We start from the raw sequence: 24,262 nt of genomic DNA, 5'->3' as shown, positions 1-24,262 counted from the left end.
TACAACCGAGCTGCAGTTATAAAATTGGCCAGACGGTGGCAGTGTTTCCCGGCAATAAAGCCGAGCTGCAGTTATAAAATTGGCCACACTGTGGCAGTGTTTCCCAGCAATACAACCAAGCTGCAGTTATAAAATTGGCCACACGGTGGCAGTGTTTCCCAGCAACACAGCCGAGCTGCAGTTACAAAATTGGCCACACGGTGGCAGTGTTTCCCAGCAATACAGTCGAGCTGCAGTTATAAAATTGGCCACACGGTGGCAGTGCTTCCCAGCAATACAGTCGAGCTGCAGTTATAAAATTGGCCACACGGTGGCAGTGTTTCCCAGCAACACTGCCAATCTGCAGTTAAAAAATTGGCCACACGGTGGCAGTGTTTCCCAGCAATACAGACGAGCTGCAGTTATAAAATTGGCCACACGGTGGCAGTGTTTCCCGGCAATATAGGCGGCTGCAGTTATAAAATTGACCACACGGTGGCAGTGTTTCCCAGCAATACAGCTGAGCTGCAGTTATAAAATTGGCCACACGGTGGCAGTGTTTCCCAGCAATATAGATGGCTGCAGTTATAAAATTGGCCACACGGTGGCAGTGTTTCCCAGCAATACAGCCGAGCTGCAGTTACAAAATTGGCCGCACGGTGGCAGTGTTTCCCAGCAATATAGGCGACTGCAGTTATAAAATTGACCACACGGTGGCAGTGTCTCCCGGCAATACAGCCAAGCTGAAGTTATAATTTTGGCCACACAGTGGCAGTGTTTTCCAGCAATATCAGCAATATAGGCGGCTGCAGTTACAAAAGAGACCACACGGTGGCAGTGTTTCCCAGCAAATACAGCCGAGCTGCAGTTACAAAATTGGCCACACGGTGGCAGCGTTTCCCAGCAATATAGGTGGCTGCAGTTACAACTTTGATTTCCCAGCAAATACAGCCGAGCTGCAGTTATAAAATTAGCCACATGTTGGCAATGTTTCCCAACAATGTAGGTGGCTGCAGTTACAAAATTGGCCACACGGTGGCAGTGTTTCCCAGCAATACAGACGAGCTGCAGTTACAAAATTTGCCACATCTCGACAAACCTTCAGTTTCTATTAGAGATAGTATATGACATGTGATTGTTCCATTTCTTGTTGTTGGAGAGAATTGGAACTGCACTGATATTGTTATAAAAATACCAACAATTACAAATCTGCATTTTATTTACATTGTAAAACGTCCATATATATTTCTCATTTATTTAACCTCTTGCTGTCTGGGGCATTTTTCACATCCATGTACAAATCAGCATTTTTTTTATGCTATAAAATGACTTAGAACCAGGGGCGGACTGGCCCGGGGGGCAGGGAGGCATTTTCCCCCTGGGCAGCGCTGATCTCCTGTACAAAGGCCGATGTGTCGCCAGCTCAGAACTGCGCATGTGCAATTCCGGAGCTGGCCGAGTGAGGCTGTACAGGCGTGAACTCTTATCCCTCCATCCAGCACTAGGAGGCAGGCAGCCAGCGATGTGTACTGTCAAGGGGCTGACAGTCTGTGTTACAGAGTGAATTACCCAGCCCCTCCCTCCTCCACACCAATGGTTGGTAGTGGATCTGCTCTCTCTTTGGGCGGGAAAGTTTAAACTGAGCAGTCTACTCGGCAGCCAGAGCCTCTCTTCCCTCCTTCCAGCTATTCCTCCCCCTCCCCCTCTCTGCAGCTGGCAGTCTTCCTGCATGTTGCCCCTAGCCCCATAGACCTCTATTAGGTTGCACATTTTTACTGCATGTTCTGAAAGTGCACAAAAAGTCCTGTATGCTGCATCTTTGGTGCACTTCCAGAAAATGCAGGCAAAACGGAAAACCTACACGAAGGCTAAGGGACTGCGGCGAAGGAAAAGTGCCAGTGGACCTGCACTGCAGCCAAACCGCAGCACACCGTGTGAGCCCAAAGGCTTGTATTCACTTACAGCAGGCACTGACACTCCACTGAAAAGTGATCCATGCTCAGGTCACTTTTCAGAGGCATTTGACAGGCAGAGAGGAGTTGTTATCACATTTCCTTCCTGCCTGTTTTAAAGAGGTTGTAAACCTCAGATTTATTTTTTATGTTTTTTAACCACTTAAGCCCTGGAAGATTTTACCCCCTTCCTGACCAGGGGGTATTTTGCGATTCGGCACTGCGTGACTTTAACAGATAATTGCGCGGACGTGCGACGCTGTACCCAAATTAATTTGACGTCCTTTTTTTCCCACAAACAGAGCTTTCTTTTGGTGGTATTTGATCACCTGTGCAATTTTTTGATCATGCGCTATAAACAAAAAAAGAGCGCAAATTTTGCAAAAATAACAATATTTTTCACATTTTTTTATATGAAATTCCCCCCAAAAATAATGTAAAAATCGAATTTTTTCAATTTTTTTGGCCAATTTGTTTTCTGCTACATATGTTTGTTAAGAAAAAACACAATAAGAGTATTTTGATTGGTTTGCGCAAAAGTTATCGCGTTTACTAACTAAGGGAAAGATTTTTGTCATTTTTGTTGTTTTTTTTTTAACGAGTAATGGCGGCGATCTGCTATTTTTTTTGCGGTACTGCGACATTGCGGTGGACAGATCGAACCCTTGACTGACATTTTTGACACTTTTGGGGGTACCAGTGACATTACTACAGTAATCAGTGCTATACATATGCACTGTTACTGTAAAAATGACACTGGGAGGGAAGGGGTTAACTTTATTGGAGAGGGAGGGGTTAAGTGTGTCCCTAGGGGCGTTGCTGTGTGTGTAACAGCACAGATCAACGGTCCTACATAGCAGGACCGAGCGATCTGTGCTTTTACACAGGGAGAATGACAGGTGGCTGTGTTTACATCAGCCGCCTGCCTTTCTCCCTCTCTACCCGGCGATCGCGAGTGACCGGCGGAAACGCGTCGGCTTCTTCGGCTACGAGCGGGGGCGGGAGCACGCCTCCGGCGGCGCACGTTTGTCCCCTATTCGCTCCCAGGCTAGTGACGTACCGGTACGTCACTTTGCCTGGGAGGGGCTGACCGCCGCCGTATATAGTCGGGCGGCGGTCGGCAAGTGGTTAAAGTACACCTGAAAGGCAAACACATAATGAGCTAGTATGCATCGCATACTAGCTCATTATGAAATACTTACCTTAGAAAAGCCCCGAAGCGCCGACCGCTCACCTCTCCCATGGGTGACATGTTCTGTCACCCTTCTTCCAGGTTCGCGGCATCCGGCCGTCTGATTGGCTGGACCCGTGATTACGTCACTCCCGTGCATGCGCGCGGGAGCCGACGGTCACGGCACGGGGCTTTGAAGGAACGGCACCAGCGGCCGTTCCTTCAGAGCGCATGCGCCAGTGACGTCACTGGCTGCATGTAAGGTAAATATCTCCTAAACGGTACATGTTTAGGATATATTTGCAGTACCTATAGGTAAGCCTTATCATTGGATCACCTATAGGTACAACTTGCAGAGGAGGGTTTACTTCCTCTTTAACTTCCTCAATGCCAGGTGATGGCACAGCTCACTTTGAACTCCACCTTATTTTCATTACTCTTTGTAGGTATTAGATGTGCTCCCACCTCATTGTTTGCACTTCTATTACCTAAAGAGAGTTATGAAAATAAGGTGGAGTTCAAAGTGAATTTCTGCACCTAGGTGGAGCATCCCTTTTAGAAGATTTGAGGGTTTTAACCACTTGCCGACCGCCTAAGGACGATTTACATCGGCAGTCAGCCCCTCACAGGCAAAGTGACGTAGTACTACGTCGCTAGCCTGTGAGGCTCTAGGGAGCGAGCGCACACCGCTGGAGGCGCGCTCCCGCTCACGGACCCCCCCACGCGAGTGAGCGGTGGACCCGATGTCCGCCGGTCACTTGCGATCGTCGGTTACAGAGGGAGAAAGGCAGGCGGCTAATGTAAACAAAGCCGCCTGTCATTCTTCCCTGTGTAACAGCACAGATCATTCGGTCCTGCTATGTAGGACCGTAGATCTCTGCTGTTACATCACTAGCCACATCCAATCACAGTTAGAATCACGCCCCTAGGGACACACTTAACCCCTCCCTCTCAAATAAAGTTAACCCCTTCACTGCCAGTGTCATTTTTACAGTAACAGTGTATATGTATAGCACTGATTACTGTAGTAATGTCACTGGTACCCCCAAAAGTGTCAAAAATGTCAGTCAAGGGTCCGATCTGTCCGCCGCAATGTCGCAGTACCGCAAAAAAATCGCAGATTGCCGCCATTACTCGTTAAAAAAAACCAATAAAAATGACAAAAGACTTTCCCTTAGTTAGTAAACGCAATAACTTTTGCGCAAACCAATTAAAATACGCTTATTGTGATTTTCTTACCAAGCACATGTAGCAGAAAACAAATTGGCCTAAAATGTTAAAAAATTTAGATTTTTACATTTGTTTTTGGGGAATTTTATATAAGAAATTTGAAAAATATTGTTATTTTTGCAAAATTGGCGCTCTGTTTTTGTTTATAGCGCATGATCAAAAAATCGCACAGGTGATCAAATACCACCAAAAGAAAGCTCTGTTTGTGGGAAAAAAAGGACGTCAAATTAGTTTAGGTACAGCGTCGCACGTCCGCGCAATTGTCTGCTAAAGTCATGCAGTGCCGAATCGCAAAATAGGCCCTGGTCAGGAAGGGGGTAAAATCTTCCGGGGCTTAAGTGGTTAATAAACCCAGAGACTAGTGGACTTAGGCCACCATAGACAGATTTACATTTCTGCTGAACCGGCAGAATTTCAATCTATGTGCAGACTGCTTGTACAGAATTCGATCAATTGACTTCAGTACAACCAGCTTGTCTTTATTTTTTGTCGATCATTGTCGACATTCTGATGGCTGGGAAACTTTCTTCACAGAGCACACCCCAATGCACGGCTCCTACGGAAGCTTGGTAAATCAAATGCCAGGCTTCCCTAGTATTACACCTGTGTGGCTGCGACCAAGTCTGGGCACAATCCAGCACAGGCTCTTGGAAACAGAGGAGGGTGGTCAGTAAGAGGAGAGCTGGGATATGACGTTACTTACTGTATATCATATCTCTGCCACTCCTAAACCTACTCCACTGCAGCACCAGACCCACAATGCCCTTATCTGGCTCTGGGGGCCGGTGCACCGGCATGTGCTTTTCTCACTACCTGCAATTGACACAGGAGGAGCCTGCAGCCTGGAGAATCTGGTGGTCATGCCCAGGGAGACAGCAGGACTTGCGTGTTTAGCCTGCTGCACTTACTGTAACTCTCGGCTACTCTGCTCGCTTGGCTTGCCCAGTGGTGTGGTGCTCACTCATCAGAGAAGGTCCTGACTCCACAAGTAGCGCTTAGTGTGGCGGCAGTGACAGCACAGACTTTTACCTTCATCTTCCTGCAGTCTTTTTGATCTATGTAATAGGAGTGGGGAAGGCGCAGGCTCTCTGCCTCAGTCTCTCTGGTGGCATTAATGTGGAACAGTCTCTGAGAGATTGCCGCTGCTGAGAGAAGCCCCCACAGAGAGTGACCGCTCCACTCTGCCCCCACATAGAGTGACCGCTCCACTCTGCCCGCACATAGAGTGACCGCTCCACTCTGCCCGCACATAGAGTGACCGCTCCACTCTGCCCGCACATAGAGTGACCGCTCCACTCTGCCCGCACATAGAGTGACCGCTCCACTCTGCCCGCACATAGAGTGACCGCTCCACTCTGCCCGCACAGAGAGTGACCGCTCCACTCAGCCTGCACATAGAGTGACCGCTCCACTCTGCCCGCACATAGAGTGACCGCTCCACTCTGCCCCCACAGAGAGTGACCGCTCCACTCTGCCCGCACAGAGAGTGACCGCTCCACTCTGCCTGCACATAGAGTGACCGCTCCACTCTGCCCGCACAGAGAGTGACCGCTCCACTCTGCCTGCACATAGAGTGACCGCTCCACTCTGCCTGCACATAGAGTGACCGCTCCACTCTGCCCCCACAGAGAGTGACCACTCCACTCTGCCCGCACAGAGAGTGACCACTCCACTCTGCCCACACAGAGAGTGACCACTCCACTCTGCCCGCACAGTGAGTGACCGCTTCACTCTGCCCGCACAGAGAGTGACCGCTCCACTCTGCCCACACAGAGAGTGACCACTCCACTCTGCCCGCACAGAGAGTGACCGCTCCACTCTGCCTGCACATAGAGTGGCCGCTCCACTCTGCCTGCACATAGAGTGACCGCTTCACTCTGCCTGCACATAGAGTGACCGCTCCACTCTGCCCCCACAGAGAGTGACCACTCCACTCTGCCCGCACAGAGAGTGACCACTCCACTCTGCCCACACAGAGAGTGACCACTCCACTCTGCCCGCACAGAGAGTGACCGCTTCACTCTGCCCGCACAGAGAGTGACCGCTCCACTCTGCCCACACAGAGAGTGACCACTCCACTCTGCCCGCACAGAGAGTGACCGCTCCACTCTGCCTGCACATAGATTGGCCGCTCCACTCTGCCTGCACATAGAGTGACCGCTTCACTCTGCCTGCACATAGAGTGGCCGCTCCACTCTGCCCACACAGAGAGTGACCGCTCCACTCTGCCCACACAGAGAGTGACCGCTCCACTCTGCCCGCACATAGAGTGACCGCTCCACTCTGCCTGCACATAGAGTGGCCGCTCCACTCTGCCTGCACATAGAGTGACCACTCCACTCTGCCCACACAGAGAGTGACCGCTCCACTCTGCCCGCACAGAGAGTGACCGCTCCACTCTGCCCGCACATAGAGTGACCGCTCCACTCTGCCCACACAGAGAGTGACCACTCCACTCTGCCCACACAGAGAGTGACCGCTCCACTCTGCCCACACAGAGAGTGACCGCTCCACTCTGCCCACACAGAGAGTGGCCGCTCCACTCTGCCCGCACATAGAGTGACCGCTCCACTCTGCCCGCACAGAGAGTGACCGCTCCACTCTGCCCACACAGAGAGTGACCGCTCCACTCTGCCCACACAGAGAGTGACCGCTCCTCTCTGCCCGCACAGAGAGTGACCGCTCCACTCTGCCCACACAGAGAGTGACCGCTCCACTCTGCCCGCACAGAGAGTGACCGCTCCACTCTGCCCGCACATAGAGTGACCGCTCCACTCTGCCCGCACATAGAGTGGCCGCTCCACTCTGCCCGCACAGAGAGTGACCGCTCCACTGTGCCCGCACAGAGAGTGACCGCTCCACTCTGCCTGCACATAGAGTGACCACTCCACTCTGCCCGTGCATAGAGTGACCGCTCCACTCTGCCCGCACAGAGAGTGACCGCTCCACTCTGCCCACACAGAGAGTGACCACTCCACTCTGCCCGCACATAGAGTGACCACTCCACTCTGCCCACACAGAGAGTGACCACTCCACTCTGCCCGCACATAGAGTGACCGCTCCACTCTGCCCGCACAGAGAGTGACCGCTCCACTCTGCCCACACAGAGAGTGGCCGCTCCATTCTGCCCACACAGAGAGTGACCGCTCCACTCTGCCCGCACAGAGAGTGACCGCTCCACTCTGCCCGCACATAGAGTGACCGCTCCACTCTGCCCGCACAGAGAGTGACCGCCCACACAGAGAGTGACCGCTCCACTCTGCCCGCACAGAAAGTTAGGATCGGATTAACATAGGGACTATTGGAGCTGCAGCACCAGGCCCCCACCATAATATAGGCCCTGGCCGGCAAGGTCCATTATCACTGATGTTTTCTGTCACTTGTAAACACAGAAGCCCGGATTCTGTGCTACAAGTGACAGCGGGCTGCTCCTTCAGAACCTCCCTGCACAACCCTGTCCCTGGATTCAGGGGCGGTGTACTGGCAGTCTAGCTCTACATTCAGTGTGACCGTCCAGCATAGTGTCAGTGAGAGAGAGAGGAGCAGAGCTGTCAAATCGGAGCTCTGATGTTGGGGATGGGCAGGCTTGATGTGGAGCTCCTCCTCCCTTTCATCCACAGCCAGTCAGCAGGCAGTATCACACTCCTCCCCCGCCCCTCTCCAGCCCGCCACATTTGACTGGGAGCACCAGGGATGTAAATGCAAGGCAAGAAGGTATGACAACAATTAGAGCAATGTCACATGTAATTCTGGTGGGCTGCAGTGTGTTCTGGATATCTGTGTGTTCAGGCAGTGTGCAGGTTATCGATCAGCCTCCTCTTCCCTCACTCCTTATGTTTTATCTCCCTGAGCTGTACATTGCCTGATACACTGATAAGAAGACGCTGCAGCAACACCAGGAACAAATGACTGGTAACCATTTCAGCTTCCATTCAGCTAGTTTGAGCTCTGTGTGTGCTGCATGGGGTTTTTATTTTATTTTTGGAGCATTTACAGTTGGTTCAGGTTAGAAGCTTCAGAGACCCATTACCTGTTTACTGAACTGTTTGTAAGACAATTTTTATTTTGGAAATTGGATGTGCTGCTGTCTTCTGTCACTTTTACTGACTTGATCTTGCAGAGCTGGTTTAAATAGAGTGGAGCAGCCCTGCGATACCATACACTTTTACACCGGGTTCAGCTGTAAACTCAGTCCCTGACCATCTCTTGAATCAACCATGTCTGCAATCTCTGACCATCTCCTATAGTATGTCTGCGGTCTCTGACCATCTCCTGTACCATGTCTGCAGTCTCTGACCATCTCTTGTACCATGTCTGCAGTGTCTGACCATCTCCTGTATCATGTCTGCAGTCTCTGACCATCTCTTGTACCATGTCTGCAGTCTCTGACAATCTCCTGTACTATATCTGCCGTCTCTGACCATCTCCTGTACCATGTCTGCAGTCTCTGACCATCTCTTGTACCATGTCTGCAGTCTCTGACAATCTCCTGTACCATGTCCGCACTCTCTGACCATCTCCTGTACCATGTCTGCACTCTCTGACCATCTCCTGTACCATGTCTGCACTCTCTGACCATCTCCTGTATCATGTCTGCACTCTCTGACCATCTCCTGTACTATATCTGCAGTCTCTGACCATCTCCTGTACCATCTCTGCACTCTCTGACCATCTCCTGTACTATATCTGCACTCTCTGACCATCTCCTGTACCATGTCTGCACTCTCTGACCATCTTCTGTACCATGTCTGCACTCTCTGACCATCTCCTGTACCATGTCTGCACTCTCTGACCATCTCATCTCCTGTACCATGTCTGCACTCTCTGACCATCTCCTGTACTATATCTGCAGTCTCTGACCATCTCCTGTACCATGTCTGCAGTCTTTGACCATCCCCTGTACCATGTCTGCAGTCTCTGACCATCCCCTGTACCATGTCTGCAGTCTCTGACCATCTCCTGTACCATGTCTGCAGTCTCTGACCATCTCCTGTATCATGTCTGCAGTCTCTGACCATCTCCTGTACCATGTCTGCACTCTCTGACCATCTCCTGTACCATGTCTGCAGTCTCTGACCATCTCCTGTAGTATGTCTGCAGTCTCTGACCATCTCCTGTACCATGTCTGCACTCTGATCATCTCCTGTACCATGTCTGCAGTCTCTGACCATCTCCTGGACCATGTCTGCAGTCTCTGACCATCTCCTGTACCATGTCTGCAGTCTCTGGCCATCTCCTGTACCATGTCTGCAGTCTCTGATCATCTCCTGTACCATGTCTGCAGTCTCTGACCATCTCCTGTAGTATGTCTGCAGTCTCTGACCATCTCCTGTACCATGTCTGCACTCTCTGACCACCTCCTGTACCATGTCTGCAGTCTCTGACCATCTTTTGTAGTATGTCTGCAGTCTCTGACCATCTCCTGTACCATGTCTGCACTCTGACCATCTCCTGTACCATGTCTGGTTTGCAGTCTCTCACCATCTCCTGTAGTGTCTCTCTGGTGTGTGAGTGATGTGAGGTGTATATTTTTTATACAGGCTGCGGGTGAGTGACATTACACAGACCCACCCACACACAGAAAATAATATTCACACATATACTGACAAAATATAATACACACACAAAAATTACATGTATACAGTCATTACATACAGAAGAAAACAAAAAAATGGGTAATAGCCCTGCCCTATGCACGTAGCCTCCTCCTGAACCTTGCACCCTGCAAGTAGCCTCCTACTGAACCTGTGTATTACGCTGTCCTGAACCCAGCGCTCTGTATATTACTCTGCCCTGAACCCAGCGCTCTGTGTATTACGCTGTCCTGAACCCAGCGTTCTGTGTATTATGCTGTCCTAAACCCAGTGCTCTGTGTATTCCGCAGTCCTGAACCCAGCATTTTGTGTGTATTATGCTGTCCTGAACCCAGCACTCTGTGTATTATGCAGTCCTGAACCCAGCACTCTGTGTATTATGCTGTCCTGAACCCAGCACTCTGTGTATTATGTTGTCCTGAACCCAGCTTCCTATGTATTATGCTGTCCTGACCCCAGCACTCTGTGTATTACGCTGTGTTGAACCCAGCTCCCTATGTATTACGCTGTCCTGAACCCAGCATTCTGTGTTTTACGTTGTCCTGAACCAGCTCTCTATGTATTATGCTGTCCTGAACCCAGAATTCTGTGTTTTACGTTGTCCTGAACCCAGCTCCCTATGTATTATGCTGTCCTGAACCCAGCTCCCTATGTATTATGCTGTCCTGAACCCAGCACTCTGTGTATTACGCTGTGTTGAACCCAGCTCCCTATGTATTACGCTGTGTTGAACCCAGCATTCTGTGTTTTACGTTGTCCTGAACCCAGCTCCCTATGTATTATGCTGTCCTGAACCCAGCTTCCTATGTATTATGCTGTCCTGACCCCAGCACTCTGTGTATTACGTTGTCCTGGACCCAGCACTCTGTGTATTATGCTGTCCTGAACCCAGCATTCTGTGTTTTACGTTGTCCTGGACCCAGCTCCCTATGTATTATGCTGTCCTTAACCCAGCACTCTGTGTATTACGCTGTGTTGAACCCAGCATTCTGTGTATTACTCTCTCCTGTCCTTAACCCTGTGCTTGTGTGTTATGCATTCCTGGTTTTATTTAACAATGTTTCTTTAGGACCCTCCCCATGTACAATTTGGCCACACCCACCCAATGATGTGACCCTGGGCCCAGCCGCCCAAAAAGAACAGGCCATGCATGGAAAGCAATGGGCCGACAGGGAGAGATCTCCCCTGGCCTGACCGGTTCTGCATTCCGCATGGATCACCTGGGCCGGGTGGTGGGATTAATAATGGGCACTGCGGGCAGTCCTAATGGAAGCCAGGTATTCAGCTTCTGTAATGTTGTGTTAGCTCTGCACAGCTGCGCCCTTCAACCTCACTTCAGGGCGCACCTCGTACACTGATGCAGGGCTCTTATGGAAGCCTGGGACTTCCATAGCATTTGGCCTGCGCACGCCGACACACAACCCTTAAGGCCCACCAAAATCCCCAGCACCAGGCCCATATTGCTCTTAATCCGGCCCTGCAGAGAGTGACCGCTCCACCCTGCCCGCACAGAGAGTGACCGCTCCACTCTGCCCACACAGAGAGAGAGAGAGAGAGACTGCTCCACACTGCCTGCACAGAGAGTGACCGCTCCACCCTGCCCGCACAGAGAGTGACCGCTCCACTCTGCCCACACAGAGAGAGAGAGAGAGACTGCTCCGCACTGCCTGCACAGAGAGACAGACTGCTCCACAGAGAAACTGCAATTTGGAGCGGTCCCTCTCCCTGTGCCGGCAATGTGGAGTGGTCTCTCTCTCTCTATCTGTTCAAGCAAGGTGGAGCGGTCTCTATCTGTGCAGGCAAAGTGGATCAGTCTCTCCCTTGCTGTGCAGGCAATGTGGAGCGATTTTTCTCTCTGTGCATGCAATGTGGATCAGTCTCTCTCGCGCTCTCTCTCTCTGTGCATGCAATGTGGATCAGTCTCTCTCTCTGTGCAGATGATATGGAGCGGTCTCTCTCTTTGTGCAGGCATTGTGGTGAGGTCTCTCTCTGCGGGCAATGTGGGGTTGTCTCTCTCTTTCTCTGTGTGGGCAATGTGGAGCAGTCTCTCTCTATCTCTCTGTGAGGGAAATGTGGTGCAGATGGATGGGGAGCCGATTCGGTGGTTCAATGGGCCACTCGACTGGACTTGCCCCCCAGACCTAAGGCTGCCAGTCCTCCCCTGCTTAGAACCCCCAAACATGAAATATATTCCAAAAGCAGAGACCCTGGGGAATAAATTGGTGATTTTTTTGCCACATCAAATTTTCAGGAAATAATACACAAATTTGAATGCACATAAATACAATATAATACCCATTTTATCGGTAAGATATAAAATATAATGTTGTGGCAAGTAAATTTATACCAAAAATGTGAAGAATAAAAATTGCACACGCCTGTGACAAACTACGGAGCCTAAAATTATCCATAGGTGTCCCTTATAAAAGCCTTTCTAGGTTTACAGCTTATCGGTAAATGTGATCTCTGCTGGTAGAATTCTTCTCTCACACTGATGTTCATGGCGATACCTCACATGGATGGCGATACCTCACATGGATGGCGATACCTCACATGGACGGCGATACCTCACATGGACGGCGATACCTCACATGGACGGCGATACCTCACATGGACGGCGATACCTCACATGGATGGCGATACCTCACATGGACGGCGATACCTCACATGGATGGCGATACCTCACATGGATGGCGATACCTCACATTAGGGATGCACAGAAATGAAAATTCCAGGCCGAAACCGAAAATGCAGGATGCCCTTGGCCAAAAACCGAAAATGACTCCCCCCCCCCCCAAATTATTAAAAATAGATAGAAGAGGGGCATACACCAGAAACAGGCAGCGACGTACACCTGTAGCTGCCACCCTGTCGCAGTATATGTACAGTGATGGGTTGGCAAGAGGTTAATTTAATTACCAATGGTATTTGTATTATGCAGCATGAGGGGGTTGAGGTATTGCCACTGCTGGTCACTGAAGCATTAGTGACCGACCGGTGGCAGTTAATTAACCCCTTTGTGCTGCATTAGTGCAACCAGTGGTAATTAACTGCCACTGGTCGGTCACTAATGCATCAGTGACCAGCAGTGGCAATACATTAACCCCCTCATGCTGCACAATACAAATATCATTGGTAACCCTGCCTCAGCCCCCCCCCCCCTCAATGATGGCAATCTCCTTACTTGTCGGCACCTCCATGCCACAGGCAGGCAAACTCTCCGCTCCTCCTGTGTCCTTCCTTTCAAAAGTCCCACCTTTGGCCGGCGGCCCACCTCCCGGTGATGTCACTACTACGACTATGTGTATTAATGAACTAACGCACCTAACACACTAAAAGCTATAACTAAGTGAGCCCTTCACTTCCCTGTTAGCGGAGATACCCGCCTGATAGGGAAGTGAAGGGCTCACTTAGTTATAGGTATTAGCGGCCGCTCGCCCGCCCGGCCGGTGTGTTAGTTCATTCATACACATAGTCATAGTAGTGACATCACCGGGAGGCGAGCCACTAGCCAGAGGCAGGACTTTAGAAACCTGCGCTGCGCCCGCGGCGGCCATCATTAATTTCGGCATCTTTAACCCATTTTCGCCCGAAATGGAATAGGCCCATTTTCAGCCGAAAATTTTGGTTGCCGAAAATTCAGTGCACCACTACCTCACATGGATGGCGATACCTCACATGGATGGCCATACATCACATACCTTTACATTTTTGCTACCACAAGGAACATCCCTTGTGATAGCTTTGTCAGGGACAGGTACTCTTTATGGAGAAATCCAGGGTCTATCTGATCCCTCCTCTGCCTCCAAGTTAGCTGATCCAACAGAGCCCTAAAAATTGAATTGATGGAATCCTCGCCATGAGTCTGCTTTATCCGCATCCCATCCAAGACATATGTATCTCACAAAAGTAAGTACACCCCTCACATTTTTGTAAATATTTTGTTCTATCTTTTCATGTGACAACACTGAAAAAATGACACTTTGCTACAATGTAAAGTAGTGAGTGTACAGCTTGTATAACAGTGTAAATTTACTGTCCCCTCAAAATAACTCAACACACAGCCATTAATGTCTAAACCGCTGGCAACAAAAGTGAGTACACCCCTAAGTGACAATGTCCAAATTGGGCCCAAAGTGACAATATTTTGTGTGGCCACCATTATTTTCCAGCACTGCCTTAACCCCCTTGGGCATGGAGTTAACCAGACCTTTACAGGTTGCCACTGGAGTCCTCTTCCACTTCTCCATGATGACATCACGGAGCTGGTGGATGTTAGAGACCTTGCACTCCTCCACCTTCCGTGAGGATGCCCCACAGATGCTCAATAGGGTTTAGGTCTGGAGACAGTAATAAGATATATTCAGTAAAAAAGTACATGGCCGTCACTAAATGTTACATCTAAGTGAAGAGAGGAAATATCTATACCTACACGAACCTTATGATATATACCAACTTATCCTTATATATGTATGATGTACATGAGTGAAATTAGTAGGAGACATTGATCTCCTGTGTACGAGCTGAGCTCAGTTTGGGGCCAGTTTCCTCATTTTATTGAGATCTGGTTTTAGATAAATCAATAAATGTTATTTTAGGATAAATCCATGGAGTTGTTATCTGTCTCATGCTGTGCCTTTAAAGTCCACACATATGACAGTGGTTCCTTGTGAACATCTGTAGGTTCCCATTTCTCTGAACAGATAGGATGTTGGAACTCTCATGTTGGCTCTGGTTTTTCTTCTCCTATCCAAGTTCTCCAAATAAAACATAAAAACACATCCCCTAGACTGGTCATTGGAGACAACGAGCGGAAGAGTGTGTGCACCTGGCTGTGTGAAAATACCCTGTATCTGGCTGTGGAGTAATCAGTGGGAGGCCCGGGTACACCAATATCCAAGCGGCTCCTGCAGGGGTACCGCTACGCAGAAAGCAAACCGTGCTTCAACAAACAGTTCTCTCCTCAGGACAGAAAAGAAGACAAAGGTAGGCGACTGCACCAAACTTTGATAAGATGCTGCAATGCACATCGATCACCCAGAGAGCAGAGTCCTCTCCATATGTTTTCCTTTTGGTTACTCCCTAGCAGCCCGCATGGCGTCTGCTCCCTTCTGTGGACCTCAAGCCAAACATACTCACGTGTCCCGGACCTCTTCCACAGGGCAATCGAAGCATCCGCAGGGCGACCCGGAAACCAGAGGCAGGAACACAACTGCTATATCTGGGTTGGGCACGCTTAGGAGACATGTGCAGAATGGAAACATTTGTTTAGTTTTGGATAGATTCATTATGTTACTAATTTCATTTCATTCTGGAATTTGGAATTCTTTTAGTTTGGTTTCGGAATTTGTTTAGTTTTCGTTAAATTTATTTTCCTTTTCGCTAAAATTTGTTTAGTTTATTAATCTAAAGAATTCAAGCTTATCAGAACGATCAGAATTCCGATTGGTCGAGAAACAATCGACTGATTGGAATTCTGAGTGAAGAAATAGCTTGTTGTTAAGCAGGGGGCTGGGAAGCCGGCCGCCCGCATCCTTACCAACCGACGACTCATCAGCCGTCAGTGGGCTTCCCCAATGACAGATGAATGGAAAGAAAAGAATGCCGGCATTGCCCGGCAATAGAAAATGTTTAAAAAAATGACAAGGGGTCTCCCCCCCCCCCAGTCTATACCAGGACCATGCCAAAATGTAAAAAAAAATAATTGACGTGGGGTCCCCCAAAATAAATATCAGACCTTTACCTGAGCATGCAGTTCGGCAAGTCAGAAAAGGGGGGACGAGCAAGACCCCCCCTCCTAAACCATACCAGACCCCCATACCATGTTGATGGGGACAAGGGCCTCTTCCCCACAACCGTGGCCTGTGCTTGTGGTGGTCTGCAGGCAGGGGGCAGGGGGCTTGTCGTTTTCTGAAAGCCCCTTTTACCAAGGGACCCCCCCCCCCCATGTGAATGAGTATCAGCACCATAGTACCTGTACCTATTCACCAAAAAAGTGTCAAAAAGTAATAAAAACACACACACAATTTTTGAAAAATCCTTTATTATAAAATAAAAACCAGCGTCCCCCGATGTAGATCCGTCATCAATCACAAAGCCCGCCGCACCCGGAAAAATAAATAAATAGAGAATCTCTCGCCATCATGGAGACCCTCTGCCTACTGCAGGCTCCCCGTTTCACATATTTTATATAGGTAAGGGGCGGGGCCACCTGTCTACATCACCTGGTGGCACCGCCCTTTCTGACGTCAGGGACCCAGCATGCACCGATCCATGAGGCCAGAAGGGGCAGTGCCTCCAGGTGATGTAGACAGATGACCCCGCCCTTTTCCTATGTATGGAGGAGGAGCCTGCAGTAGGTTTTTTTTAAATAAAGGATTTTTCAAAATTTGTGTGTGTTTTTATTACTTTTTGACAATTTTTGGTGAATAGGTATGGGTAATATGTTCCCGATACTCATTCACATGGGGGGGGGGGGGCTTGATCTGGGGACCCCCTTGGTAAAAGAGGCTTTCATATTATGACAAGCCCCCTGCCTGCACCTGCAGACCCCCACAAGCACAGGCCACGGTTGTGGGGAAGATGCCCTTGTCTCCATCAACATGGGGACAAGGTGCTTCGGGGTGGGGTGGGGGGGCATAGCTTACCCAAAGCACCCACCCCCCCCATGTTGAGGACTTGTGGCCTGGTATGGTCGATCATTTTTTTGTCTGATCCGAATTTGAATCATTCTGAAAAGTTGGAATTTCGTTAGAAAACGAATAAACAAAACCAATTTTAACAGATTTCAACAAAATTCATTACAATTTCATTTGGAGATTTGGATACATCCGAATCTAGGAATAACCAAAAATTTGTTGGAATTTGTTTTTGCACCGAAACGGATTTCACGTGTCTAACACTTAATGGCCACCCGCTAACAGCTGGGCTCCCAGCCAATGCAAATGGCCGCCGATGGCAGGGCCCACTCTCCAGGCATGGATCCTCTACATATGTGTGCCATAACACCACCCTGCTGATAGCTGGGGACTCAATGACCACTTGGGACATCCTGGAAGACTTCTGGATACCAAAGGAAGCTCCTGACATCCCGCACAGCTGCCCAGCACCAGACCCGCCCACCAATACTTCCAATAGGTAGGAAAACTTCATACAAAAATGGTCCTATAAGTGAGGAGGACAAAAAAGGAATGCAGCCATTGGCTTATCCTGAACATTTATGGGGTGGGGTCTCATGGGGGAGGAACGAGGGCGAGGCTACCCAAACGTATGCTGCCATTGACATCTGTCAGGAAAGCACATTATGGCCACCAGATGGAATTGACCTTCATAGGAAATCCCAATTCACCATGACTGGGGGAATGCGGGTCACATTTCATCAACACATTTATAACAACCAGATCTGTAAGTGTTTGTGAAATCTTCCCGCACAAAATGTACTCAGCCAATGAAAGGTAAGGACTCCATTTTTATTTTTCTCCTGCTATCAATTGCCAACACGAGACAACACTTCATCCATGTCTTTGGTGATCTCTGATCTCCTTATGAAGTGTTTCTTACATGATGAAGATCAGCCATGGAGTATATCTGACGTGTATATCAGGGTGTGCTTCTTCCCCACATGTCCACCAACATTCATATAGAAGACATTTCCCGCACTCAAGGCACTAATACACCTCCAGGGTTGCGTGGGACCCCTGATGTACAGGAAGACAGGACTTCAGTGAGGAACATTTCCCTCACTCAGGACAGGAATACGGCTTCTCCCCCGTGTGAGATCTCTGATGCTTGGAAAGATTGGACTTCTCTGAAAAACATTTCCCGCACTCGGGACAGGAATATGGCTTCTCACCAGTGTGCAATCTCTGATGCTTGGAAAGATTGGACTTCTCTGAAAAACATTTCCCGCACTCGGGACAGGAATATGGCTTCTCACCAGTGTGTGATCTCTGATGTGTGGAAAGATAGGACTTCTGTGAAAAACATTTCCCACACTCAGGACAGGAATAAGACTTATCGCCAGTGTGAGATCTCTGATGTCTGTAAAGAGTGGACTTCTGTGAAAAACATTTCCCGCACTCAGGACAGGAATACGGCTTCTCACCTGTGTGCAATCTCTGATGTTTGGAAATGCCAGACTTGTGTGAATAACATTTCCCACAATCAGAACAGGAATACGGCTTCTCTCCCGTGTGCGATCTCTGATGTGTGGAAAGATGTGACTTGCATGAAAAACATTTCCCGCACTCAGAACAATAATATGGCTTTTCCCCCGTGTGCAATCTCTGATGTGTGGAAACATATGACTTATGTGAAAAACATTTTCCACACTCAGGACAAGAATAAAGCTTCTCACCAGCGTGTGAGCTCTGATGATTGTGAAGACTAGACTTCTGTGAAAAACTTTTACCGCACTCAAGACAGGAATATGGCTTCTCCCCCGTGTGAAATCTCTGATGTCTGGAAAGATCGGACTTCTGTGCAAAACATTTCCCGCACTCAGGACAGGAATACGGCTTCTCACCAGTGTGAGATCTTTTATGCACATGAAGATTGGATTTAAAACTGAAACACTTCCCGCACTCAGCACAGGAGAACCTCTTATCTGTTGTAAGGACGGCACCGTCCCTCACAGTCTGAGGTTCCTCAGGATAAGAGGAATACGATGGTCCCGCACTGTCCCTCACAGTCTGAGGTTCCTCAGGAAAAGAGGAATACGATGGCCCGACACCCTCCCTCACAGTCTTGGGTTTCTCAGGAAAAGAGGAATACGATGGTCCGGCACCGTCCCTCACAGTCTGAGGATCCTCAGGATAGGAGGAATACGATGGTCCAGGACTGACCCTCATTGTCTGAGGTTCCTCAGGATAAGAGGAATACAATGGTCCGGCACTGTCCCTCACGGTCTGAGGTTCCTCAGGATAAGAGGAGTATGATGGTCCATCTACACTGTGTGGTGCCGGATGGACATTTGAGGTAGCCGGGTTTTCTCCTGGACTATACTGTGTGATGTCCTCATCTTCTACTTTACAGTCTGGAGACAAAATGAGACAATCCTCTGAGGTTTTCCTCATCTCCCGTCCATGTACTAAAATAGAAATACAAAGATTATTACTAGACATCAGAAGATTGGTTCCCCTAAACCAGGACTCCGCCCACATCAGGCAGCTTTGTCTCTGAGGATCTTACAATTCCACCCTCAATGTAACTAGTAAATGGGTCCTCTGATCTCCTACCAGATCCTTTCTTTATTCATGGACCTTAGTCACAGAGTGAGGAAACAACGGGGAATGTCTTTTATAGGAGTGACAGTGATGAGGGGATTATAGGAGGAGTGTCCCCTCCATCACTCATTGCCATCTTCCCAACACAAGAAGTCCTGCACTTCCTTATTTAGTCCAGGATTTATAGTGCAGGGGTCAGGAGTATGTAATGTACAACACAGAGTATATAGTGCAGAGGTCAGGAGTATGTAATGTACAACATAGAGTATATAGTGCAGGGGTCAGGAGTATGTAATGTACAACAGAGTATATAGTGCAGAGGTCAGGAGTATGTAATGTACAACATAGAGTATATAGTGCAGGCGTCAGGAGTATATCATTCAGGGGTCAGGAGTATATAATGTGCAATATAGAGTATGTAGTGCAGGGGTCAGGAGTATGTAATGTACAACAGAGTATATAGTGCATGGGTCAGGAGTATGTAATGTACAACATAGAGTACTGTTTATAGTGCAGGCGTCAGGAGTATATCATTCAGGGGTCAGGAGTATATAATGTGCAACATAGAGTATATAGTGCAGGGGTCAGGAGTATGTAATGTACAACAGAGTATATAGTGAAGGGGTCAGGAGTATATAATGTACAACATAAGAGTATATAGTGCAGGGGTCAGGAGTATGTAATGTACAACATAGAGTATATAATTCAGGGGTCAGGAGTATGTAATGTACAACATAGAGTATATAGTGCAGGGGTCAGGAGTATGTAATGTGCAATATAGAGTATATAGTGCAGGGGTCAGGAGTATGTAATGTATGTAGCAGGTTTTCCAGGCCTGTGGCCTGATGTGGGTCTGCCATTGTTACCGATTACCTCTCCAGCCCATGTGAGCTGCGGCCCTGGGTGTGAGAACTGAGACATGGACAACTCCAGCATCTTGGTTTTGTGGCTTTTATTGTATAAAAGGGGGATGGGAGAAGGGAATGAGTGGGACTTAATCCTGGAAAAATGCCCGTTGGTGCTTCCTTGACGCCAGCCAACGCCCACTGACTCTGAGTCCAGAAGACCCAGGACTGTGAATTGTAGAATTACTGACACTGCTGTACTGCAAAGTCACTGAATACTCCCCTCCCGCCTTGCACTGGCTTGAGGAAGTACACTGTAGATTTTCGTAAAGCTGCAACTGTTAACTGACACACTCTGTACAATTCAGGGCCCAACTGCAGGTGCCCCCTTTAACCTTGAGTTCTTCGGGGTTCACTGACTATGTACCCCCCCTCTGTAACTTCAGGGTCCTCAACTTAGGTACCCCCTTTCAGCTAGCTGGCACTGGATCCCAAAACCTCTTCCGGAGTGGTCCCCTCTGACTCGGGCAGACTTCCAGGGGCAATCCGCTGTACTCACGACCTGTGTAGGCTTTCCTGGGACTGAACCCCTCTAACGCTCCGCAGGCTCTCGGCACACTGGATCCTCTCAGCTCAGCACTCTCTGGATTCTCAGACGACACCCCGAGACATCCACTTCCTCAGACAGGAGGAGAGACAGCCGTACTCTCCCTCCTTGGACTCTGCTCCCGCCAAAGACACCCTGTCACGCACTTCCCCCAAACTTATACCCACTCCCAGAATCCTTAGCAGCATAATCTGCCTTCTGGGATAGTTACAAGCCTGTATGTGTCCCCTGATTGGGCTTCCCACACTGCCTTTTGAGAAGCCTCTCACAGGAGCCAGTGGGGATACTTCTCCCCTCAGCAGGCACATCTGGAAGCCCTGACACCCTAACCAAATAAATCACAGCCCTGCTGTTAGGCAGACAAGGCCCACTATACATTTACCTAGCACCTACCTGTAGGGTGCTACATGTTCAACATAAAGAAAATAGTGCAGGGACCAGGAGTATGTAATGTACAACATTAAGTATATAGTGCTGGGGTCAGGAGTATGTAATGTACAATATAGAGTATATAGTACAGGGGTCAGGAGTATGTAACGTACAACACAGAGTATATAGTGCAGCGGTCAGGAGTATGTAATGTAAAACATAGAGTATATAGTGCAGGGGTCAGGAGTATGTAATGTACAACATAGAATATATAGTGTAGGGGTCAGGAGTATGTAATGTACAACATAGAGTATATAGTGCAGGGGTCAGGAGTCATAATATTTTACATAGTTACATAGTAGGTGAGGTTGAATAAAGACAATAGTCCATCTAGTTCAACCTGTGTAGGTATGTGTGGCTGTAATCATCTCCCATACCCCTGAATGTTCTGATCCTTGAGATGTAAGTCTAAGAGTCTTTTGAAAGCCACCATACTACCCGCAGAAACCACCTCTTGTGGTAGAGAATTCCACAATCTTGTTGCCCTAACAGTAAAGAACCCCCCGCGTTGCCTGAGGTTAAAACGCTTCTCCTCTAATCGCATTGTATGCCCTCAAGTCCTCATGCAATCCCTTCGAATGAACAGCTTTTTTTCTAAGCTGGGATCCCCATTAAGATATTTATAAATTGCTATCATGTCCCCCCTCAGACGTCTCTTCTCCAGGGAGAATAAATCGAGCAATTGAAGACGCTCTTCATAGTCAAGGTCCTCCAATCCCCTAATTAGTTTAGTTGCCCTTCTCTGGACTCTCTCCAGCTCCAACACATCCCTCCTGAGGACTGGCGACCAGAACTGGACGGAATACTCCAGATGCGGTCGGACCAGAGTTTTATAACTGATTCACTAATCAGTTGCAGAGGTCCCACACCGCTGCCTCCCATCTCCTGAGACTGCACTCAGTGACTTGGGTGTGAGACTATACAGACATATGCCCCCCCACCCGGCACAGCCAGCAAATAACAGAGCAAGTAACCCCGGGAGAATTGTTCTGTCAGAGATCTTGGTAGACCCAGACATGGGGCAGAAGAACCAAGGTACATACCCCAGATGTCTAGGTCAAGCAACACCTATGGGGAACATCAACATTTTGCTGCCAGCTGAACCCCATAATCTCCATAAATCCAGTCTAGAGACATAAATTGTGTCTGCAGCACAGAGAAGGAAGATTATCCGAGAGAAATACAGGAATACAGAAAGGGGAACAAAGCTCAGGAAAGTGACCAGGGAATTACAGGCTGATATCACCCAGTCCCCGTCCTACTCTGGACCAATCAGTGAGCAGTATGGGTGGAGGAATGTATTTAGTGTTAATGACCCACCTGTGCTGATCTCTGTAGGAGTGTCCTCCTCTATAAATGTCCCCGTTATTCCATCCTCCTCCATAGACTGCTGATCATCCCTCACATACCTCTCTTCTTCTTCTGCTTTAACCTCAAATTCTATATCGATTGGATCTCCACTCTAAACCAAGAAAATGGGAGAGAATATCATCTGGAAGATATAAGCTTTATTATTGTGATATTCTATATTAAAAAAAAAAAAAAAACACATCCTCTCCAGAAGTCCATGTTCTAGATGCTCCAATCCACCAACCTTGTAACATTGAGGGATGGTGTGACCTTCCTGTGTGGAATCCCGGGAATACAGAGGACGGGGACATCTCTCTGGTGGGTTTCTGGTATTAGGTGGCTCCATCATATCCTTGTGTCCTTCTGAAAACTCCTTCATCACTCCATACTCCTCATCCTCCTCTTTATACTCTTCTTTAACATCAATATTATCATCCCCGAGGATTCCACTCTGAATATATAATAAAACATTCATTGTAACAAACATGCTGTGTATAAATCAGAACTACCAATCATTGTCCCTCATCTACCTGATGATGGTGAGGGATGGTGTGACCTTCCTGTGTGGAATCCCGGGAATACAGAGGACGGGGACATCTCTCTGGTGGGTTCCCATTACTGGATCCATCTGTAGGAAACACACACACTGACTGAATACATTGTTTCTATGTGTTTATCAGATGATGGGGAATCTAGGTGGAGCCTCCGTACTGCTCTCTCCTTTACAATAAAGTCTCCTCTTACCCGGTGATGTGAGGGGCGGTTGATTCTCCATGATGTCCTTCCCAGCACCGCTCACCTCTCCTGTCAGCAACTCAATGATCTCTCTGGTGACTTCTCAAATCTTCTTTTTATTTCTCTATTCTACCAGGGAGGGAGGTGGAGGCAATGTGATGGTCATATGATCTCCAGACTTCACAGGAGGAAAACTCTAGATTTGAACACAAATAGTAAAATCAAATGACATTCCCAGAATCCTCCTCACCTCACTGGTCAGGTCTCTTTTTAGTTAAACCCCACTTAATGCTGAGGTTTCTGATATTACATACAATGCAGGTCCAACAGCCCTACTTTAATAGTAAGGAGGCGTGGGGTTCAGCCCACATCTTAAGAGCATCAGTGTAACGTGAGTCACTTTGGTTGGGGGGCTTGTGGAACCCAGATTGCTTTAGGGAGGTATGGAGACTACTTGTCCCGCTTCCCCAGTCCCTCTTATGTGTAAGTCACCCTGTGTCTATTAGGGGCACAGGGTGACCAAGAACTCCAGTCGGGTCTGCACTAATCAGACTCGCTGTACAACCACACTGGACTCAGCCTTTTGTGTTACCCCGGTTATCCTAAGTTCTATATGTGTGGTTTGTGTTGAAAGAGTGAGGGGCTCTTTCACTTGGGACAATAATATTTCTGAACAATGTCCCTCAGAAAATATATAAAGATATATATTGCAGATTGCTAGGATATTGCAGAAGCCTGTCATAGACCCTTGCTAGTGGGGTGGGGGTTTGTTGTTGTTGAATACCTGTATTCCATTGTTCTATTGTTCCTGTCTGCCTTGAGTAAGCTTATTATGGGATGTGTATATTTGTGTGGATTGGCTCCAAGGGGGAGTGATTGTCCCAGAGTGTATATTTCCTTGTGCTTTGTGTTTCAATAAACAGTTTGATTCTGTTTTTTTTAATGATGTTAATAAAGATTTTAGAATGTTGCAGAAACTGACCGATAAACAATACTGGTACTGCTATCTGATGTATGAATCTATCCCTCACACAGGAACCTTGGCCCTCCCTATACTGTCTGATATGATGTAAAGAAATCAATCTATCCCTACCTCACACAGGAACCTCGCCCTCCCTACACTGCTAGAAATGTCTCCCTGCACTA

At 48.4% G+C, this 24,262-nt stretch overlaps 3 protein-coding genes across 3 annotated transcripts in view; 1 reads left to right on the top strand and 2 right to left on the bottom strand.

The window, feature by feature from the left end:
* The window catches only part of LOC309549119 (uncharacterized protein), a 2,919,967-nt gene that overhangs the window by 2,033,519 nt on the left and 862,186 nt on the right, over positions 1 to 24,262 (top strand). The gene's annotated exons all lie outside the window — the stretch shown is intronic.
* LOC309549117 (uncharacterized protein) overlaps positions 1 to 24,262 on the bottom strand; it is a 4,285,597-nt gene that overhangs the window by 3,509,810 nt on the left and 751,525 nt on the right. The window contains 1 exon segment of the mRNA XM_082249155.1: positions 22,652 to 22,832. Coding sequence (XP_082105281.1) covers positions 22,652 to 22,832 — 181 coding nt within the window.
* LOC309549121 (uncharacterized protein) overlaps positions 1 to 24,262 on the bottom strand; it is a 236,492-nt gene that overhangs the window by 136,160 nt on the left and 76,070 nt on the right. The window lies entirely within an intron of this gene.

This window comes from Pelophylax lessonae (assembly GCF_965119305.1).
Source record: "Pelophylax lessonae genome assembly, chromosome: 3".
Lineage (NCBI taxonomy): Eukaryota > Metazoa > Chordata > Amphibia > Anura > Ranidae > Pelophylax > Pelophylax lessonae.
The sequence above is the reverse complement of the archived record's forward strand: the minus strand, read 5'-3'. Positions and strand labels throughout refer to the sequence as shown.